The sequence below is a fragment of the Coloeus monedula genome, assembly GCF_965178545.1.
Source record: "Coloeus monedula genome assembly, chromosome: 5".
NCBI classification, from domain to species: Eukaryota; Metazoa; Chordata; class Aves; order Passeriformes; family Corvidae; genus Coloeus; species Coloeus monedula.
In genome coordinates, this window is record NC_138785.1 from 21,171,228 (window position 1) to 21,191,168 (window position 19,941).

General features: G+C 36.6%; 1 protein-coding gene across 1 annotated transcript in view; it reads left to right on the plus strand.

The window, feature by feature from the left end:
• Window positions 1-19,941, plus strand: part of CCSER1 (coiled-coil serine rich protein 1) — a gene marked incomplete at both ends in the record, with an annotated part of 543,822 nt that overhangs the window by 167,472 nt on the left and 356,409 nt on the right. The window contains one exon of the mRNA XM_082281877.1: window positions 7,750-7,960. Coding sequence (XP_082138003.1) covers window positions 7,750-7,960 — 211 coding nt within the window. The remainder of the gene's footprint in view (window positions 1-7,749; window positions 7,961-19,941) is intronic.

Genomic DNA, 19,941 nt, shown 5'->3' on the forward strand with positions numbered 1-19,941 from the left:
CAAGGAAACAATATATGAAGGGTCCCACAACTTAGGGGCTTTCATCCCTGTATAGAGCTGGGGATTTTTCTTAAAAAGTTATTGGCCTCTGTTTATACCAGGGGCAGTTTTTGTAAGGTGATGTATGGAGCTGTGCGGTGTTCAGGGGAGAAGTTTTGAACCTTTGGAAGGTGAGCGGTTCCTGAGAAATCTTAGTGCTTGTGAAGCTCTCAGACTCTTTTATTTCAAGATGATGGCGTGTGAGCTTTTTCACTGAAGCAATTAATTAGCACTGGTGCTGGAATTCTTGTGTTGTTTTGTTACTTCTATGGGGATCATACTTCTGAGATGTTTCACAAAAACTTTTAAGAAGAATGTGATAAAACCTTTTAAAAAAAGCTCTAGTAGGTTGATATCTTCAAGAATGGATATGTAGTTACATACATGGTCTGGATTTCTTTGTAAATTGTGTCCCTGAATCCATTACATGCTTTCATTTATTGGTCATAAAACAGGATTTAACATAAAAGCTCTTATAATGGTAACATTAGGTTCCAACTGTTGTATGTGGTAATGAAATAGGACGGGTTTTAAAGCTGCAGTTTCCTCCTGGCATATTTATAAAGTCTGCTGCATAACATAGTTGGATGGTATCCCCTGAATTTAGAAGCAACTGTTTTCTACTCCTTATTCTAAAACTGTTAAGAGGGCAGGGAGAAGGGATATATGTTTGTTTAATCATATGTTTTTACCAAAACAGCCCATTGTGTTGGTTCTGTTGAAGAGTATTTCAAGGTATCATAACTCAGAAAGCTGTGTTTGTAATTAGTGAGTATTTTGGAGATAATATTCTATTACTGACTTTATATTTCACTATATGAAAATGTAGAGTTAGTGTTAAATTTTAGGATTACTGGTTGGAATTTCCTGAACACCCACACAGTTTTAACTACCTAATTGTTGTACAGAGGATCCATTAACTGCTCAGGTCCTCTGATATTTTATTGTTCTTTCTCTGAGTGCCTGGCATTTATCTGGCATCTAATCCTGTAGGCATGTGCATTTTTGCTAATGGAGGAATGTTTGTGGCTGTAGCATAATAACCTGTAGGACGATTATTTAGATGTCTGTATTTGGTTTGAGGCCCTGGCATGGTCGGAAAGCTAGACATTTTTATAATTGAACCCAATCCATGAAGAGTTCCCTGAGTCACCTGATGAGGGGGAGGACAAGCAGGGCTTGGGATGTAGGGAAAGAAAGCAGAATGCTGAAAGTATTTTGGGGTATTTTAATAAATATTAATTGGACCATTTTTAAATCTGTTATGCATCTCAGATGAACCTCTTGGCCAACACAAGGTATAATGAATTGCTTGCTTGCTTCACAGAAGTGTTCTTAGTGCTTAATAGCCCATCAAGAGATAATATCTTGGGTCAGGCAGTAATAATACGATTAGGTGCTTCCCAAGTGTTTAAAAACCAATTCAGACAGGTCTTGAAGTGAGTGGCTTGTCTCCTTTATAAAGTATATGAATTTTCTGCTTAATTTTCTGGTCTCACTGGAAGTCCATCTTTGCTGTCTTACCCATGTCTGTGAATTCTGCTTGGCATTAAGCAAACACTCCTGCTGTCCTTTTGTCTTTCAGTGGATTTAACCTTTCCTGTTAGCATACCTATCTTCCCACTAAAGCTTATACTAACAGTTCAGTACCTTCTTATTGAGCACAGAAAATTACTTGCCTTTTTTTTTCTTCTTACATTTAAAATACACATAATTTTGATCAGGATTTCATAAAGTTTTGAATAAAAAAATACTACCTGTAGTAGGAAGCATATGAAAATTTGTTTTTAAGTAAGGAAACCTAGTTTGGTAACTGAATGAAAGGAGCGCACGACTTGTTCTTCTTGGAAGGCAGTCATCATATCCAATATCCATTGTGAGTTTCCAGGGTTTTTTTTAACCTAGTAAAAGCTTGAAAGCTTTATGTTGCATCTGCACATTTTCTAAGGGAAAGAACAAAACATTTAGAGCAAAGAAAAGGTAAAGAGAAATGTTGGGGTTTTTTTTGGGGGGTGGGGTCAAAATAAAGTTGAAAAAGACTGAAGCTTACCAAAGACTCAGTTCCCAGCTGTCCTCATTTACTTTTCCTGGTTTGTCTATAATGCTTTACTTACTACTAAACTGTTACTATTTGAAAGTGAAGAAGCCCCACTGGTCTCTTCCAAGGAGCATTTTTAAAACATTATCTGGTTATTCTTTGGTGTTACATTATCTTAATTTGTCACATTTAAATTTTCCTAATAGATTCCAGGAGGAAGAAAAGGGCTGAAGTTTGAACTGTTGTTGTGTGCTAGATCAGGGGATATAAACAGAGCTCTTAACTCCTGTGGAGTTTAGAGAAAGGAAAGAAATGCTTGACAGGCCCTTAACAGCTATACTTTACCAGCAGCTGAAAGATGGAGGGCTTTTGTAAATTTTTTTTAAACCTTTTTTTTTAATTGGTTCCATATTTCTTGATCACCGGGTTCTAGCCAGAAGGATGTCTTTATGACTGTGATATAAACCTTGGAAAGAAAAGCAGTTTTAATGGACAAGGTTGACAGTCTCTTAAGTTACAGCAGCACTGACTGGCCATTAGAGTTTGTGTGCACACTTCTGTGTGGGTGGAGAATTTGATAGTAACAGATACTGCACATCATTTCTCTAAATGGCTGACCTTGAAATATCATAGCATCAGAATACCAATAAAGGATACACAGTTCTAAAAGCTGTAAAATGCCAAACAGCGTGTACCTTATGACACACTGATGTACAAGATTCCGAGATCTTATCCCTACAACTGCTGAAGCATTCTCTGTTAGAACAGAAGCAGTGTTGAGAAATTGTGTGAGACAGGGACAGGTAGACATTTTGATGCTAAAGAATGGTAATATGGTAATATGCTAATATGGTAATATGCTAATAATTAGCCAAATGTTTAAGTTCTGGTTACCTTTTTATCTTAGTATTGCAAAGCCTGTGTTTTCAGAGCTGAGTGAGGAGTTTGCCAATTTTTATGCTCCTTGACTAGATCTTGAGAACATCTAGGCACCCAGCAGGGCATTATTTTATATGATCATTGTAATATTTAGGAACGTGTTTTTAAAAGTCTGTGCCTTAATTCTGCTAAATATGGTGAGGGGCCTTTCTTTTTTCCCAAAATATATCCCTGTATTTCAGTTGTAAACTGTTTGGGATAGAACATGTCTCTACTAGATGAGATTAGTAGGAGATCACTCAGGGATTAAGATTCAGTCTGGGATGATAGTAGGGTTTCACAGGTAATGTACCTCATTTTAGGAGAGCCACAGAATGCTTCGAGCTGAATTTTTGGAAGTATTTGAGGTAGGCAGATTTTCCTCTAAAAATCAGAAGCAATTGCTCTGACATGTATTATGTGGTCCAACTGAGGGATGTTTATCAAAACACTAATTAGTTATTTTTCCAAAGGAGGAAGATCTCTTTAGTGTTGGTGAGGAAAAAGAAAATTCTGAATGGGAGAGAGAAATGTGGATTGAAGGCTCTCTAGATAAGTATGAAATAGGATTTCAGGACATAACCTCGGTATGAAACAAAAAACATTTTTCTTCTAATGTAAAAGGATGTGTTTCTGATTGGCCAAGCTCTGGACAAATAAGAACTACTTGTTTTTCTGAAAAATTTACAAATACTAAGTTTTTATATGTTTATAGATGAGTATGTGTATGACTTCTACAACTGTACATATATATATTTACACACAGAGCTATAAAAATACTTGTGTGTGTATATATATGGTATCTGTATTTATGAATGTATACACACACAGCTGCACACTTAAACGCTGGAAATTAGTGGTTTAAGGCTTTTTCTAAGACCCTGCTTTAGAAGATAAGCCCTCAGGGAAGAAAGAAGGTGTGTTCAGCTCTGCTCATAGAGTCTGGGGTCTTTTGCTCTGCTTTCAGAGCCTTCCTGGTGCCAGTAGTGTTGCATGGGTTCTTCTCTGTTAAGCTGGTATCAAGAGAAGCAGACTCAGGGGAACCAATTGTATTAGTTTAGGCTAATTCTGCTGTAACAACATCTTGAGCACTGCTGCTGAAAACTAAGAAGATTAAAGTCCACATAATCTGGGGATCTTTATGTAAGTGAAGTTCAAATTACCATAAGCTCTTCAAATCATTGATCTGAGGATCAGTAAGAGGGGAAGAATAACTTCAACAAGCTCAAGCTGCAAATCCATATCTTCGAGTCCTCTTTCTTTTTTTTCCCTTTTTCCTCTTTCTTTTTTTTTTCTTCTTTTCCCTTTTTCCCCCCTTTTCCCCTTTTTTCCTATTTTTTTGGTAAACTTCTTTAAGAATTCTTTGGCATAAGAAAATTGGTTTTCTTCTACCTTCCTAGGGAAAAGGAGCTTTCAAAGGACCTGCACAAACTGTGTCTCTTACTCAGTTAACATGTGGTTGTATTGAATTGATGGAGGCTATTAAATGCTAAGAGCTACTGATTGATTATTTTAATGCTAGCGTACTGTTTCAATAAAGACTGCTTTTGAAATAGAAATCTGCCTTAATGGCACTACCATTTTACTGACTGTGGATATTGTAGCTTCTGATTTTTTTATCAATTAGAAATTCTGAGAGAATAGATTAGTGGTGCTCAGTGAATATGTCCAGATACAAAGGAAACAAAGGCCCAAAGTACCATTGAGTTGCACAGGTTTTCACCCTATTTAACATTTACAGACTTGAAACGACATTTCTGTGGATTTTCTGACCTTATGGTGGCAGTAATTCTACTAACATTGTGTCCTTTTCTCTGTTGTCATTCATGGCTCCATAGCCATGCTCAGGGATTTGGGGTGACATCTCTATGGGGTGGTAGTTCAGTGCACATCTGCACCACAGACATGCTCCAGAATGGAGTGGTCCCATCCAATTTTCCTGTAGTGACAACCAAACCATCCAGGAGATCATTTGAAGGAGTGGTAGCAGGGTTGGTTAAGCCCTTTCAGAAACATTTTGAAACTGACTTCCAGTGCTCAGAATGTTTTCAGGTGTGGTTTTATTAAAGTAGGAGCTTAGCCTAAGCATATGGCAGGCAAATTTAGATCTCAGGCTGGAGCCATGTATTTAAAAGTGATCAAATTACATTTCTGAAATATTGTATATTGATAATATTATATAGTCAATGTTGTCACTTGAAGGAAATATGTTGTATTTAGTCATTAAAATAGACCTTTCGAGGCTTTTTTCCAACAGTTTAAGAAGTTTGTCACAGATAACATTTGCCTGTGAAGTGTTTTTATTACAATAAATGCATTTTAGTAAGGTGGAGGGCTCTGGCCATCTGTAAGGAGCTCCTGCATTACCAGGCAAGGAACCAGCGCCTACTCCTGCTTCAGAGGCTGAGATGTTTTACTGATAAAGTGAAACTAATAATTTAGGAAGAATGTTTGGTTTTTTTTCCTTTCTAAATCTCTATTGCTGCTTTGAGATGAATTGCAGTGAATTACTGTAATAATACTGTAACAGGCCACCTGGATGCTGTTAATAATGAACTTGATGAAATACCATTTCTGGAATGGATTTTAAATGAGTTTCTTTTTTCTGCAGGAAGTAGAATGAGTTGTGTCAGAGAGTGAAGAGTTTTTCTGTCACAGATCAGTTAAAGTGCCTCTGAACCATCAGAAAAGACTGTACAATCTGAATGGTCACTGTATACCAACTCTAAGTCATCATTTTCGAGTAGCAATTGAGTCAGATTTTAAACTCTTAAGACTGTGAGTGGTGATGTGTTATTATGGTGCTTTTCATACTTTAGTACAGCATTCTGTGTTTGAAAAGATGGTAACTTTGTATGTTGAGCAGTGTGATATCAGCATAAAGCCCACTGAAGTAACGGAAAATATTTTCTTTATTTGAAATTCAGAATTGCTATATTTCCAGTAAATCTATAGCTTATACATAAACACTTTATCTCTTCCATAGAGGAGGATGGTTTTCCAAGAATACTGCTTATTTCCTTGTCAGGGCAGGAGCAGGGCATGGCTGGTGATACCAGCCTCTTCTCCCTGATAATGTGCAGTAAAAGATTCCTTCTGGGAGACAGTATATCTTAAATTGGTTATTTCTCAGGGCTGGGGTGGGACCCTCATAGGATGCCTGTAGAGGAGTATGAGGAAGATTAAACTTCAGTGAGACTTACAAAGTGAATGTACAGAATATTCTAAGGAATAATCCGTCTTCTAGTCTGCAGGCACTGGGTGGAAAAAAACCAGGACCTTGTTGCTTCATCTTAGTTTGTGCTTTTCTGGATACAAAAATCTTATGCAAGTGTAGATTCTGATGGTTTGAATATGGCTTCTTTTATAAACCTTTAAAAGTGGCCTATGTTAGGATACTTCATAAGTTTTTTTTTCTTTGCATGATTTATACCTGGGTCTTGTTTAAAGGCTATAAAACAGCAGTGGTTTAATATCCTTCAACCAAAAGCAACTTTACCATCCACCTCAGATTTTTATTTTAAAGGATGCAAAATATTCTACTCAATGAGCTTTTAATGCATTTAAAAATTAAAACAGACTGTTTTTTTTGTTTTATGAGAGTCTTGAAAAGCCTGAAATTTTAGTTCCCTTGGCTGTCATGAGGATCTGTCCATATGTGTGATCTCTGTGATACACTGCTTGATCTAACATGTTGTCTTTACTGTGTATTGCATAACTTGCTGAATATAAAAATGAACCATCCATAAAAGATAGTTATACTGTCCTAATTTCCAGTTTTTTTAGTATGGCAGTGGGAATTGCTTGTCTTAAGAAATCACCTTAATCTGGTTTTGTCTGTGGATCCTATAAAACCAAAGCGAAGGAAAATTTAATGTATGAAAATATTCTTTGTCCTTCCAAACTATGGTGGAATCAGCTTTGTGTTGTGTAAAAATTCAAATGGAACAGAAAATTGGAACAATGCTTTAAATGAATAATAATAGTCATTTTCTTCACCGCTTCTGCTTGCGACTTTAATTGTACTGAGTTAATTTAGTATGACTTTCTTCATCATGGGAAAAACTCTGTTAGATAACTTGCTCTGATATTAAAGGAAGATAGTGTGTATGCAGCAAAATAGTGGTCTTTTATTACTTTTCAAGTCCATCAAAATCTTTCTGAATCTTTCTGTGTCTTTAATGGATTCTCAACCACAACTTAGTGTTGTTTTGTTTCATGTTCTGGTTATACAGCTGTAGTAGTGACTAAACCTAAGAGTGCGTGCAGATTAATTAAATTCCGTATTCCATTTTATCCAATAGCAGGTTCATCTTCTGTCACTGGGCCAGCCCAGAAGGGAGTACTTTTTCTTGCAGTTTTCTTTTCTTTCTGGGTTCCAAGTCAAACCACATGGGAGATTGTGATTTGATTTAGCTTCTGAAAGTGTGTGACAGATTCATTTTTTTGTAAAGCTGAACTGAAATAAAATAGACCTGTAGAAGTTTTGCCCATAGGATATTTTGTTTTAAGAAAATGGCTTTCTTTTGAAGGGTGTGAGCTGGAGCATAGTTTTAATTCCTGTAGAGTACGATACTTTTATAAATGTGTATTTTATTGCCAACACCATATGGCTATATGTACGTTATAAAGGCTGTTCATGCTAGCTGGCTCAAAAAGCAAATGTATAAATGTCTTTAGGCTCAAAGAACTAACCCCTCCAGTTGTTAGTTTTTTCATATTTTAGTGTTGATCTTTCTGTTTTCTCTTACAAGGAATCTATCCCTGAAGCTGTCGAAGGAGGTGGAGCAAGGAGAAGCCAGGTACCCTCGTGTTAGCCAGCTGGCTGGCAGCCCATCTGTGGATTGGCCTCTCACTGGTCTGGAAGAAGGTGGAGGCATTGAGTCTCTGCCCTTCAGGTTGATGCTCCAAGACTGCACAGCTGTAAAGACATTGCTTCTGAAAATGAAGAGGGTTCTTCAAGAGGTAATCACCCACTTATTTGTTAGATTAATATCTTTCAGTATTAATGAGCTAAGCAGCAAAAGGGTCAGTAAAGTTTATGGATTTGATGTCTTTTAATATGTCTTGAATATGTGGAATTGATGCAGAAGTATAGATAGTCGTGGCTCAACATGGTGAAGGTCAGAAAGTTTATACTAGCAGAATTTAATTGATCCTACCATCTTGATGTCCAGAGTGTAAAGCTTCTTTTGAGTTTTTACCAGAAAGAGGACAGGGGAGGCCAACTGCTTCAGGTCAAAATACATTGTATTGTTTTCTTCCAGTATTTTAGAGCTTTTCAGTTTCCTTGCTGCATTCGTTGTCTGTTATGAAGTCACATGCAATTTATTTAGAGGAGAGATGCAAAGGAAAAAAATTCAATTAAGTAGCAATACTAAAAGGTTGCCAGCTTGATTTTGTAGATGATGGCTGAAATGGAATTTTTTAGGCCATTCACTGGGCCATTTCCTAACAATTTCAAGAGTCCCGGCTTGTCCTGTTCTGCTATATTCTCCTGCTTCCCCTATGGACTGCTGGTGCTGCTTTGAACATTTTGTTTTGTCTGTTTCTCTTTAGAATTTTAGAGAAATCAAATCATTTGGTGTTTTTTTTTTTTTTTTTTTTTTTTTTTTTTTTTTTTGACGCTTTCCAGCCTTTTGGTGGAGCCTTTACTCAGGTGTACACCATTAACTTTCATCTTCGTGTTAGTGAATTGCAGTTTGCTTTATCTTTTTGATCTACAAGAAGAATATTTTTTGTTGTTGTTTTTTATCTATATAGAAATACACAATAGTAATATATTTATAGAAATACAGAATAATTTAGGTTCAGAGGGCTCTCTGGAGGTCAGCCTTCTCTACTCAAAGCAAGGCCAGCTCAGAAGAGGTTGCTCAGGTCCTTGTCCATTAAACTTTTGGTACCTTAATGGAGTCTCCACAGCATCCCTGGGTAACCATCCAATATTTGACTACCTCATTGTAACTTTTTTTCTGAAGATGGAAACAGAATTTCTCGTGTTGAAACTTCGTCATATAATAAACACCAAAAATAAGTTGGGGGGTTTTTTGCTGCTCACTTATTGGTCATCTGTATCTAAATTCAACCAACTATAGTCCTATCTGAAAAGGATTGTCAAAGGTTTAGCCACGATGGTTTGAAATGAGTCCTTCTAAACCGCCTGTTTATGCTGGATGGCAAGCCTCAGACTTCCGTGTTTCCTTCAGTTCACTAGAAGCTTGATTTGTGCTATATGGGTCCTTAATGCACTTCTGGATTGCAGAATCAAGAATTGAAATCATTAATTCTCCATTAGTTGCTTTTTATATAATGTGAGAATGTAGAGTGAATTTAAAGGATTTGTAACCTCATTGTATCTTGAAATAAATAAGAATTATTATATTATATGACATAGAAGTTCTAACATTCAGGTGGTAATATAGGCAGCATTCTCTGTTGCTTCTAATGTGAATAATTCTATTATGATCAGAAAAGGTCTTTCTTACCATGATGGTAAGTATAAGAATTTCACAGTTCCATTAAACTTGTGTAAGAATCTACTGTTATTTTCTCTTTGGAAATATGTTGTACCTTTCAGTACTTCATCTTTAGAAACATTCACCAGGTGATCTCCACAGAAGGAACATAAGGTATTTCATGTGACTCACCAGAATTTCATGTCCAGTTACTAATACCTCCTTATATAACTCATTGATTTTATTTTTTCATCTTAATCATTCAGTCTTTTACTTATTTGTTCCTTTGTACTATATAATTTTCATTTCCCCAGCTGACTGTAACACAGTGTGTCTCTGTAGTTTTCTTTTTGTCTTGCCCTATGAAATCAAAATAGCCTTTTCCTAATTCTACATTTGGATGTCCATATGTGCTGTAATTTACCTCAAAAGAACCTGAGTAGTTACTTTGAGCAACGAAAGAGAAGATGACCTTGAACTGTATTAGAAATTTATATTGAAATGATGCAACTTGATTATCTTCAGAAATTCAGACATTTATATGTTTATGTCACTTTTAAATTATTAGTGAAAGATTACAGGAAAGTATAATCCCATAAAATTGAAATACTCTATTGAAGAATCTGATAAATAAGTCATCTGAGTATATTTAGCAGACAGTTTCCATGGAGAAGATCCCCTACTTCCATTGCAACTAGATGTAATTTTTTTCATCCAAAAGTCACTTCTGCCCCAACCAATATTGTAAATCAAACTCAGAGCAGTCCCGAATAAAAGACATTAAAGAAAAATTCTTTCCTTAGCATGGAATGCTCAGGCATTTTTAGATGTAGTCAAACATAGTCTCTGGCAGACTTGTATAGAATTGAAATATTTTATGCTTGCAAGACTGTAAAATAAGATTATATATTTATAAAACTAATAATATGTCACATGTTTTCAGCCACTTTAAAAATATACAGACTTCATGGGGAAAATTACATGGGTTACCAGAAAAAAAAGTTGCTATGTTTCTGTTTTATACCTGATATTACCCATAGAAGAAGGAATTACAGTAGTGTACACCTCTTTATTGAAAAATAACATGCTAATTGAGTTAAAATATTAGCCCTGTTATTCAGTGTAATCCTTCTTCTTAAGCACTGAGCACTGCTTCTAAGGAATAATTTAATTATGATCTGCCAAAATGTAATACTAGCTAGTAAAATATGGTTCTTTTTGTTACAGTTGCTTGTAATTGAAGAATCTAAATGGAAAAACTGCATACAATGTATGCTGTACTGTGCTGCAGACTTACAGGCTTGTTATTAGTCTTATCTTGAAAAGGGAAATTGAAGACATGGCAGTAACTTTCAAGATTGAGAATGTTATTTAGTAAAAGGCTAATGAATGATTGTTCAATTAAGAGAATTAATTACCATTTCACTTTCAGTGAAAAAGCCTTGAAAATGTCTACTAATAATTCTTTATGGTTTTGGCCATGCAAGGCTCATAAGGCAGATGGTTCCCCAATGTTTTGGGGAACCTCACTGAACAAAGCTGGATAGTCTGGAGGGTCCTGGCATGTTGAGGAAACTTGGTGATTTTCCAAGTGCTCTGGAAGATCTCTCTCAATCTCTTCTGCAGCTTTTTCTCATGGATGTTCCATTTCTGACAAGACAAATCTGCAATAAATTGTGTAACCAAGACCTGTGGGATGCATAATTTCATGAAAAAGTATTAACCAGAGTATTACCTGTACTACCCAACATGGGCAGCTTGATAAAAGCGACTTTAGCCTAGCAGACAATACAAGCTGTTTTGCGGCCTGTCCATGATTTCTTGGTCTCCCTTTTCTCTCCAGCTCGTGGATGTTTATTTGGACTGTTTGGTTTTTGGCTTTTTTTTCCTCAAAGTCTTTATGGTACTAACCTTTTTGTCAGTAGTAACTCCTCTCATTTGAAAGAGAGAAGACAAGAAAACAGGAGTTGGGTGGATGAAATTGGGAGCTTTTTCCATTCCTAAGAAGTGGATTCTTTACCTTCTGACTTCGAGCAGGCCTCTCTGCTCTGAACGGTTCTTCAATTAATCTCTGTCATTTTTGTTCTCCCCCATTTTTGGGGAAAAGTATAGAACAATGGATGTTCTGTACTTTCTATGGTTTATAACATTTCTGGCAACTGATTGATTGTGTTTAGCCAGTGAGCTTCTGAAAACTGGACTGTATGTTCTTTCTCACTTACTGCTATGAACAATAATGAATACATAATACCTCCTAACCAAGCAATATGTTGGCTTTCCTGTGCTCTTCCAGATGAGAATGAAACTATTTCCATCTGTTAACTTTTTTATGGCTTGAGTTATAGCTGGCTTAGGCAATGTTGAAGTCTGGCTAATCGAGAGGACATTTAAGGGCTTTGCCTTTTCTAAAATCATTGGTTGAACATTTCAGGCAGAGACATACTGAGCAGAACTTGTATGGTTTTGGCTTTGTGCCTAGCAAGAGAAGGTCTTTATGCTGAAATAAACATAATGGAAAAATACAGTTGTATTGGGAAGGAATCCATTTAGTCAGTGATAATGGGGTTTTGTTCAAACTTTAGATGTTGAGCTTGTTGATTAATTTCATTGAGTGCCATAATTAAAAGAAAATCTTTGGGCTTGTAGAAACAAGGTCATATTTTCTATGTATTCTTTATGAAATATATAGTTTATTAGCTGCATAATTCTACTTTTGGTTATTTTTATGGCGATATCAGAAGTGACCTTACTGGTTGCTAATCTAAAAAATTAAGATACGCTGTCTATATGTTTCTGTAATTTGGAATATAAATTATTCAGCTCATGCTTTTTTGGAGCTCTGCAAAACACCATGCAGGCTATGGTGCTTTAGCTAATTGCTACAATTAGCAATAGGACTAAGTTACTTTGGACATGGATTGCATACTGTGTTTTACTAATTAATCATTTATTTTACTGAGGGAAATTGCTGCTGCCTGTGGCTGTCATTAAAAGTTAATGTGTCCGATACAGTGTCTTTAGATTGCACTTGAAAAAAAAAGACCAAAAAAAAAGAGAAATGTGGAAAATTATGTCAAAATTGCTGTGAGACTGGCCATAAGGGTTGCCTGAGATTAGTGGGGCAGAGTGATACCACTCAGGCTGCAATTAGTCTGTCAGATATCACTGGCTGCATTACTTCTCCCCATGCATCTTTCACCTCATCAGTAAAATAAGCATAATTATAGAGTCCCCTTTTATGCTGCACTTGCAATCCACTGATGGGAAGTACTGAGAGAAGAGAAGGCTAATTGCTGTTTGGATATTTTGTAGTCTGATCGCTGGTCAGTATGGAATTGCCCTTAAACTATGGTTTTTAAAGACATTAAAACATTTCCTTCAGTCTGCTATAAAATGTATTATATTTGCTAATACTGTGTTAGCCGCTCTAGGAACCAATTGCAAGTTTAATACACTGTAAAATACTGCAGGTTTTCTTCCTTTAAGTAACTTTGTAATTAACCACTGTAGCACTGCTGATTTATTGAACAGCTCTGCATTTAACATAGCCCCTTTTATCAAGTAATCCATGCTGGAAATTGGTAATTCCTTCATTTCATGGTATGTTGATACTACATATACTCATAAATTTAAATAACTAATAATAAAAATGTACTAGGTTTAGTAATAGGATTTAAATTTATCACGTTCAATTGGCTTTTTCTTCTGGAAATATACATGGGCTCATGTATATACTCATGCCCAGCTAGTTGCAAAGACAGGCAGAACACCCCATTGTTGCACTTTGTGTGGTTTTTTCCTAGGAGCATATCTCAGGGTGATGGAGAATACAGGGGACAAATGGATAGAGTTAGGTGTTCTCTTCGGCAGTGAAGATGTTTTATTCTGAGATTACCCACTGTAAGGAGTTTAATAACAAGGAACAAACCCAATGTTAGTTATTTAATTAGACAGTCTCAAGGTACAAGAGCACCTCTGTACTTTCCATGTGATGGAACTGAAGCGGATCTGCTCCATGACTTTCCCTGGCACCAAGCTGACAGGCCTGTAATTTCTGGGAGCCTCCTTCCAGCCCTTCTTGTAGAAAGACATCACATTTGTTAACCTTCAGTCAACTGGGACCTCCCTGGTGAGCCAGGACAGCTGCTAAATGATTGAAAATGGCTCAGTGAGCGCTTCCACCAGCTCCCTCAGTACCCTTGGGTGGATCCTATCTGGCCCCATAGACATGTGCATGTCTGAGTGGTGTAGCAGGTTGCTGGCCATTTCCCCTTGGATTATTGCGGTTTCATTCTGCTCTGTCTTCCAGCTCAGGGGTCTGGGTTGTCCCTGAGGACAACTATCTTACTACTAAAGACAGAAGCAAAATGGCATAAAGTTCCTCATCCTTTTTCACTTTGTTTGCTCCCACATCCAGTAAAGGATAGAGAGTTTCCTTAGCCCTCCTTTTGTTGTTAATGTATTTATAAAAACTTTTGTTGTTGTTGTTTTATATGATAGTAGCCAGACTAAGTTCTAGTTGGGCTTTGGCCCTTCTAATTTTCTCCCAGCATAACCTCATGAAGTCTTTGTAGTCCTCCTGAGTTTCCTGCTTCTTCTTGCAAAGATCTCAAACTTTTTTTTTTTTTTTCTGTCTTTTGGCACATGGGGATGGGCTGTTCCTGTGCCATTAAGATTTCTTTCTTGAAGAATGTCCAGCCTTCCTGGATTCCTTTTCTCGTAAGGATCATTGTACTTTACAACAGATGCTCCTGAGTACTTTAAAGTGTGAGGTTACAGGTTGGAGATGGGCACACAGCTCTGGGCCCCTGTGAAGCCACACTAATCCTGGCTCAATAAGAAGATCTTCTGAATTGGTTCAGCTCTGTTATCAGTTCATCATTGCCCATGCTCATGCTGAAGTTGTTTTGAAAGCTACATTGATAATGTTTTTGAGCCACGCTTTGACATTATCAGTCTGAAATGAATGCCCTTAATATTTAATACTGAAAATGGAAAATTTCTCTATTTCTGTTCTGTTTGTTCTGCTGCTGTGGCTTAATCTTTGTAGATTACGTGTGTCTGTGTGCTGTAGCCTCACTGAAACTGGATTGACCATGAAACATGTTGTCTTCCACATGTGTGGGGGGGGTGGTGATAGAAGTGTCTACTCCCTGTATTCAGAAAGCAAGTGATGAGTTATTTCTCCTGTGGTTGCCTGAATGAAACATTTTCGTATGGCAGGGCAATGTGCTCCAGGTCAGCACAGATTTGCATAGAATGTGTCCCAGCCTCCTCAACAAGCCATGTCTGAGCAGCACCTTGCAGGGAAGCATTAAAAATAGTAACCCTATTAATAGGTAATGTCCCTACATCAGCAGTTCTGTGCAATTGTCTGTGATTAACCTGTGGCTGAACACCATAAAATTGTAACTGTTGCAAAACTGAAACCATGGTCTCGTTCAGTACTTCCATGGTTTTGATCCATTGCTGCAGGTGGGTCAGCTAAATCCCACCCCTCACTTCTTGGCAGTGGAGCTGATCACACCAATTACATTTTGTGGTAAAACTACAAATACCAAAAAGTGCATTGCAAAATAATGAGCAAGCGGTGGAAGAAATCCTGACTGTCTGCAAGAGTCTATAGAAGGAATTGATTATACTAAGTTGTTAGGGCTCATGAGTAATTTGATTTAAATGAAAGAAGGTAGATGGAAGAATTTCTGATAAAAAACCATTTAAGACTGCCAGATCTAACAGATTTTGCAATAAGTTACCCAGTTATCCAGTTTTTTAAAGAGAAAAGTAATTGAAAATAGGACAGCACCTAAGCATCATTATAATTGATTTTCCTGCAAATTTATTATAGTTATGAAAATACCAACTCATCAAACAGTTTTGTAATTTACAAAGAGCATTTCATATGAGGCTTATAGCTGGTGCCATTACCTTCAACTTCAATAGGTTAAAACCAAAAAGAATTGTCCTCATTTAAATAGTCTGTCAACTTCTGAAGCTGGACAGTCCTTTATTCCCCCTATATTAAGATTTTTTTCTTCCTCACGATAGGTTGCAGTTTTCCTGACACTGAAAAATGTCTGGTTCTATAGATAAAGCAGTAAAACTGGTAATATGCAACTGTTGCTGTAAATGGATGTTCAAGGAGAATAAAATGTAACAGATAAAAATGTAGGTCTTACACTCAGGTAGTAGAGTGCCAGCTGTGCCTGTAGTTACCCATTTAACTATTTGTGTTCATGTATGACCATACAGATGATTCTGCAGCATTTAAATTTGATCTCTTAATTATCCCTAATGCCTTGATCATCCAGAATTTTGGAAACAAGTGCTAGTGTAGTCACAGGAGAAATTCTCACCGTTCGTAGCATAGCTGGATCCTGGCATAGCTCCGTGCTGCAGATTTGTTTGATGCCTTCTCTGCACAGTGCATTCCATTACTTTGCAGCCCAGGTTATCAGAACAGTGCTGATCATTTTTCTTGTGGAAGAAAGAAAATAGATGAGAAATGCTGATACAGCATGCTTACAACTGAGCACCCTGATCTACTAGATGTCATCTCTGCTCTCTGCAGGGGAGTCGGAGTGTTTGATGATTTTATGATTTTGACAGAAAATAATAGTGCTGATTTTGTGCCGTCTGGCTCCACTTGAATTCATGAAGATTAAGTGGTTTGTTTGAAGGCTTGCATGATGAATCCCAGTGACAGAGAAACAAGCATTTTTTTGGAAAAGGATTTAGAAATTGCCCATTGGTGACATATCCTACACCTGGTTTTGTAATTGTCCAGAGCCAATTGGTAGGCACATGTATCTTTCATAAGCATGTGATGTATCGAAAGAAATATTGCATATGTCTGATAGTCTGTATTTTCCTAGTTTATGTACCTTAATATCAAAAAAACCAGCAGTTCTCTGCCTCTGGTCAGAGCCTCAGCTGGGTGTGAAATAGCATAGGTGCATTTAATCCAGCTGGTATTTGGTGCCTTGTCAGACTGCTGCTCTCTTCATCTTTCTTTCTCCTTACACTTTTGTGTTCATGGTGAGTTCCCTTTACAGAGACAATAATCATCCATGTAATGAAGAGCTCATGGATGTAACATGCAAACTTAGCTCATGCCTAGAAATTTTTTTAAAATTTAAATTGAATACTCTCCTCTGTTTTCCCTCCTGGACTCAACCAAAGGTATTGAAAAGTTGTCAGGTAAAAGCAATAGCCTCATTTGCAAGCTTAAGAATAAGATTCTTCTTTTTATCAGCAGCTCTTGTGTCAAATCTCTGTGAAGATAATCTAAATAGGAACAAATATATGTTCAGAGATAACTGATGTTGCCTCAGTAGAAACTGTGCATGTCATAAAGCAGCTAAGAAAGGATACAGTTTGATTACTTACATCTCTTTGAAGCAGGATAGAGATAAATGAACGTCTAGTCATGGATCATTTCTATCCTAGGATTTCTATTTCTCTTATGTGGCACTATTTTTCCTGCCCCTCCTGGGCAAATCATTGTGGTGGTGTTTTTGGGGGTTTGGTTTTGTTTTTAAACATTTTATTTTAGTGTAATATGAGGAAAACAAATCTCTTGTCACAGCTACATACCGCCAGGTGGAAAAAGAGGGGCAGTTTTTATTACTTGCCATCCCATGCAAAAATCTCTTCTAAAGATTGTTCTTTGCATTTCATTTAAACTATGGTATCAAATTAAATTAAAAGTCCTTAAATCTCCAGTGTATAGCCATGCCAGCCTTGCTCATCTGTGTAAGTCCCCTGCTGCTGATAAACTTCTGGTAGTAGCACAGAGAAAGCAGGCAGTGTTTGGGTCAGTCCTTTTGCTATGAAAATGAGCATTTTTCTCACTAGTCCCCAACCCCTTTTTGTTTTCCCCCTCTACACTTCGTGATGCAGCTTTGGATCGGTTGATGTCTTAAACTTGTACTCCTACCCTCATGCATGGTGCTATGGAGCAACAATTGCTTTTAAAATTAAGACCGTCAGGGTGCATGTAGGGAGAAACAGTTTAGCATGTCTGGATGTAACCAAAAGCTTAATAAGTGAGCAAATCTCCCATGTGAGCAGGACCTTTCCTGATTTGCCCTGTCAGAAAGAAGAACTTTGTATTCCTTTTGTGTAGATTGCTTTTATATTGACACAGAGATTAGCCTTTTTAGAGTACTGAAACTGAACATTCAAGGTAGTGTAAGATAAACCATGATAAAAATATTGCTGATTATACAGACTTTTATAAAAGCAGCCAACTATCATAAGTTATGCTGTCTAGTTTTTTATTTAATCAAAGCTCTCTTTCAAAGTTTGTTGAGGCAGTGGAGAGCTCTGCCTTGATGTTAGTGAGCTTTGGGCTCCCTGAATGAGTAAGACAGTGACATCAAAATGGATTCATACTCACAGGTTTTGTTTGTATGTGGTTGTCATTATAATTCACATTCTGGTGGGCCTGACTGCCTTTTTTCATTGTGCTGGTGTGTGCATGTCTGTGGCTAAAATGAGGGTATTTAGCTGTATATCATTTCTATATTTTTACAATAAAGTACTTAGGAAGACACACGTGCTTTTGAAATATGTACATAACTATGCAGTTCTCACAGGTATACCTAAAATATGCCACTGTCTCTTGCTAGTTACAGTGATGGTTGCATTGAATTTGCTGCTAAAAGGTGAACCTATACCAAAAATATGTTTTATAACTTCAAATAGAAAATATTTTAAAAATATGTTTTATAATTTCAAATAGAAAATATTTTAAAAATATGTTTAAGACTATTGTTTAGATACTGAACTTTCCTAGCCTATGTCATTCTGTCATTGCATTGTTCTTTCACCACTGATTTTTCTAATGGATATGAACTTTTAATGTATTTCTTTTGACTTTCGTGATTAAGCTCCTTCTAAGTTGTCTTTATTAAGATGCCATTATGTTTTGACTGTGCAAGCTTCATCAGTATATTTTGTATGCCATATTTTACCATATGATGTCATTTATTGATACAATACAGTATTTGACTGTTGGTTGGTTTATTCATATAATTGATTTCTTTTTTCCTCAACTTAAGCATCTTTCTGATTATCTTGTGTTTATGGCATCTTTTTCCAGCTTCTTGAACAATTTATTAGGGCAGTTTATTGGCTCAAAATAGAATTCTTTACTATTTATATCCCAGCTTTTACAAAAATATAATTACGTAGTATAATTTGGATAAATTGTTTTCTCCCACTCTAGTCACTTTGGGATTTGCATTATGTGCAGCTTAATTGGCTAGGATTATTAAGAATTAGTATAAAATACTGTACTAGTATTAGAATTAGTACAGAGTATTCTTCTCATTTTTTTTGGTATGATTCAGTTTCCTTCCCCTGTATATTTGTATCTGAATTCTGCAGAGGATCTTAGAGAAGCATTTCTAAATATCTTGACAGTATTTAAATCATAGAAAAAAAAGAGTTTTGTATGAACTTTGGTCCTATAATATTGTCATTGCATAATGCTCTGTTCTCCATCGTGTTTAGATGGGTACTGTTTATAAGTGATTTTCAGAACTGTGGACAGATAAATGAAATGCAGTGTGGTCTTGCAGAACCTACTGGAAAAAATGGAGATTTTAGGAGTTTGATACAGTGTCTTATGGAATATGTTTCCATCAGAGTTGGAAGAGCATGTAGTAGGGTGATAATTTCAAAGCCAGTGTTTACTTTTATTCATGTAGTATAATCAGTGTATAAATAGATATGGTGAGTCTTCAAGAGCACATTATTCTTGTGCTGAGTTTTTTGGTTTAAGATTTCATTTAGTTTTTTCTGTGCCATGGTTACAATGATGAACTTTATTCCATTTTTTTATGGAATACAGATAGGAATGAACCTTTCTGGACATGCTGGGAACTGAAAATACTTGTTCTTACAAAACAGTTTCAATGTGTCAGAATAATAAAAAAGTACATAATTATAAACTACTTCTTCATTCAGATCTCCTTTTGGGGAAATGAAGTACCAGCAGTGATAGCTTTACTCCTGTGTGCTATTCAGAAAAGATTTTCTGTGCAAGTTACACCCAAAAAAGCCCTCTTCATTTATTCCATCTTGGTTTTGATGTTAAATTGCAAATTCCTGCCATTATCTGGAATCTAGCTGCAAAAGGGAGAGGGAACGAAGCACAGATACAAAAATAGGAACAGGAGAAAAGTGGCAAAATATGAACTAAATGTAGAAATGCTTTGCTGGAAGGGGGGTTGTTTGAGCTAGTCTGGCACCCTAGCAGGCCTGCTTCTGTATTTGGTATTTGCTGAAGCAAGTAATTTATCCTGACAGCAACTTTGCCAGTACTGCAAGAATCCTATTTCACTAAGATTAATGCTTTCTCCCTTGTTTCTAAGGACAAATATGCTTAATTTCTTGTTTCTGGATCTTCTTGTCATCTGTCTCTTCTGTGGTTTGCGTGCATACGCTGTAGCAAGTGTTACACATGAGCTGTAGAAGTAAGAT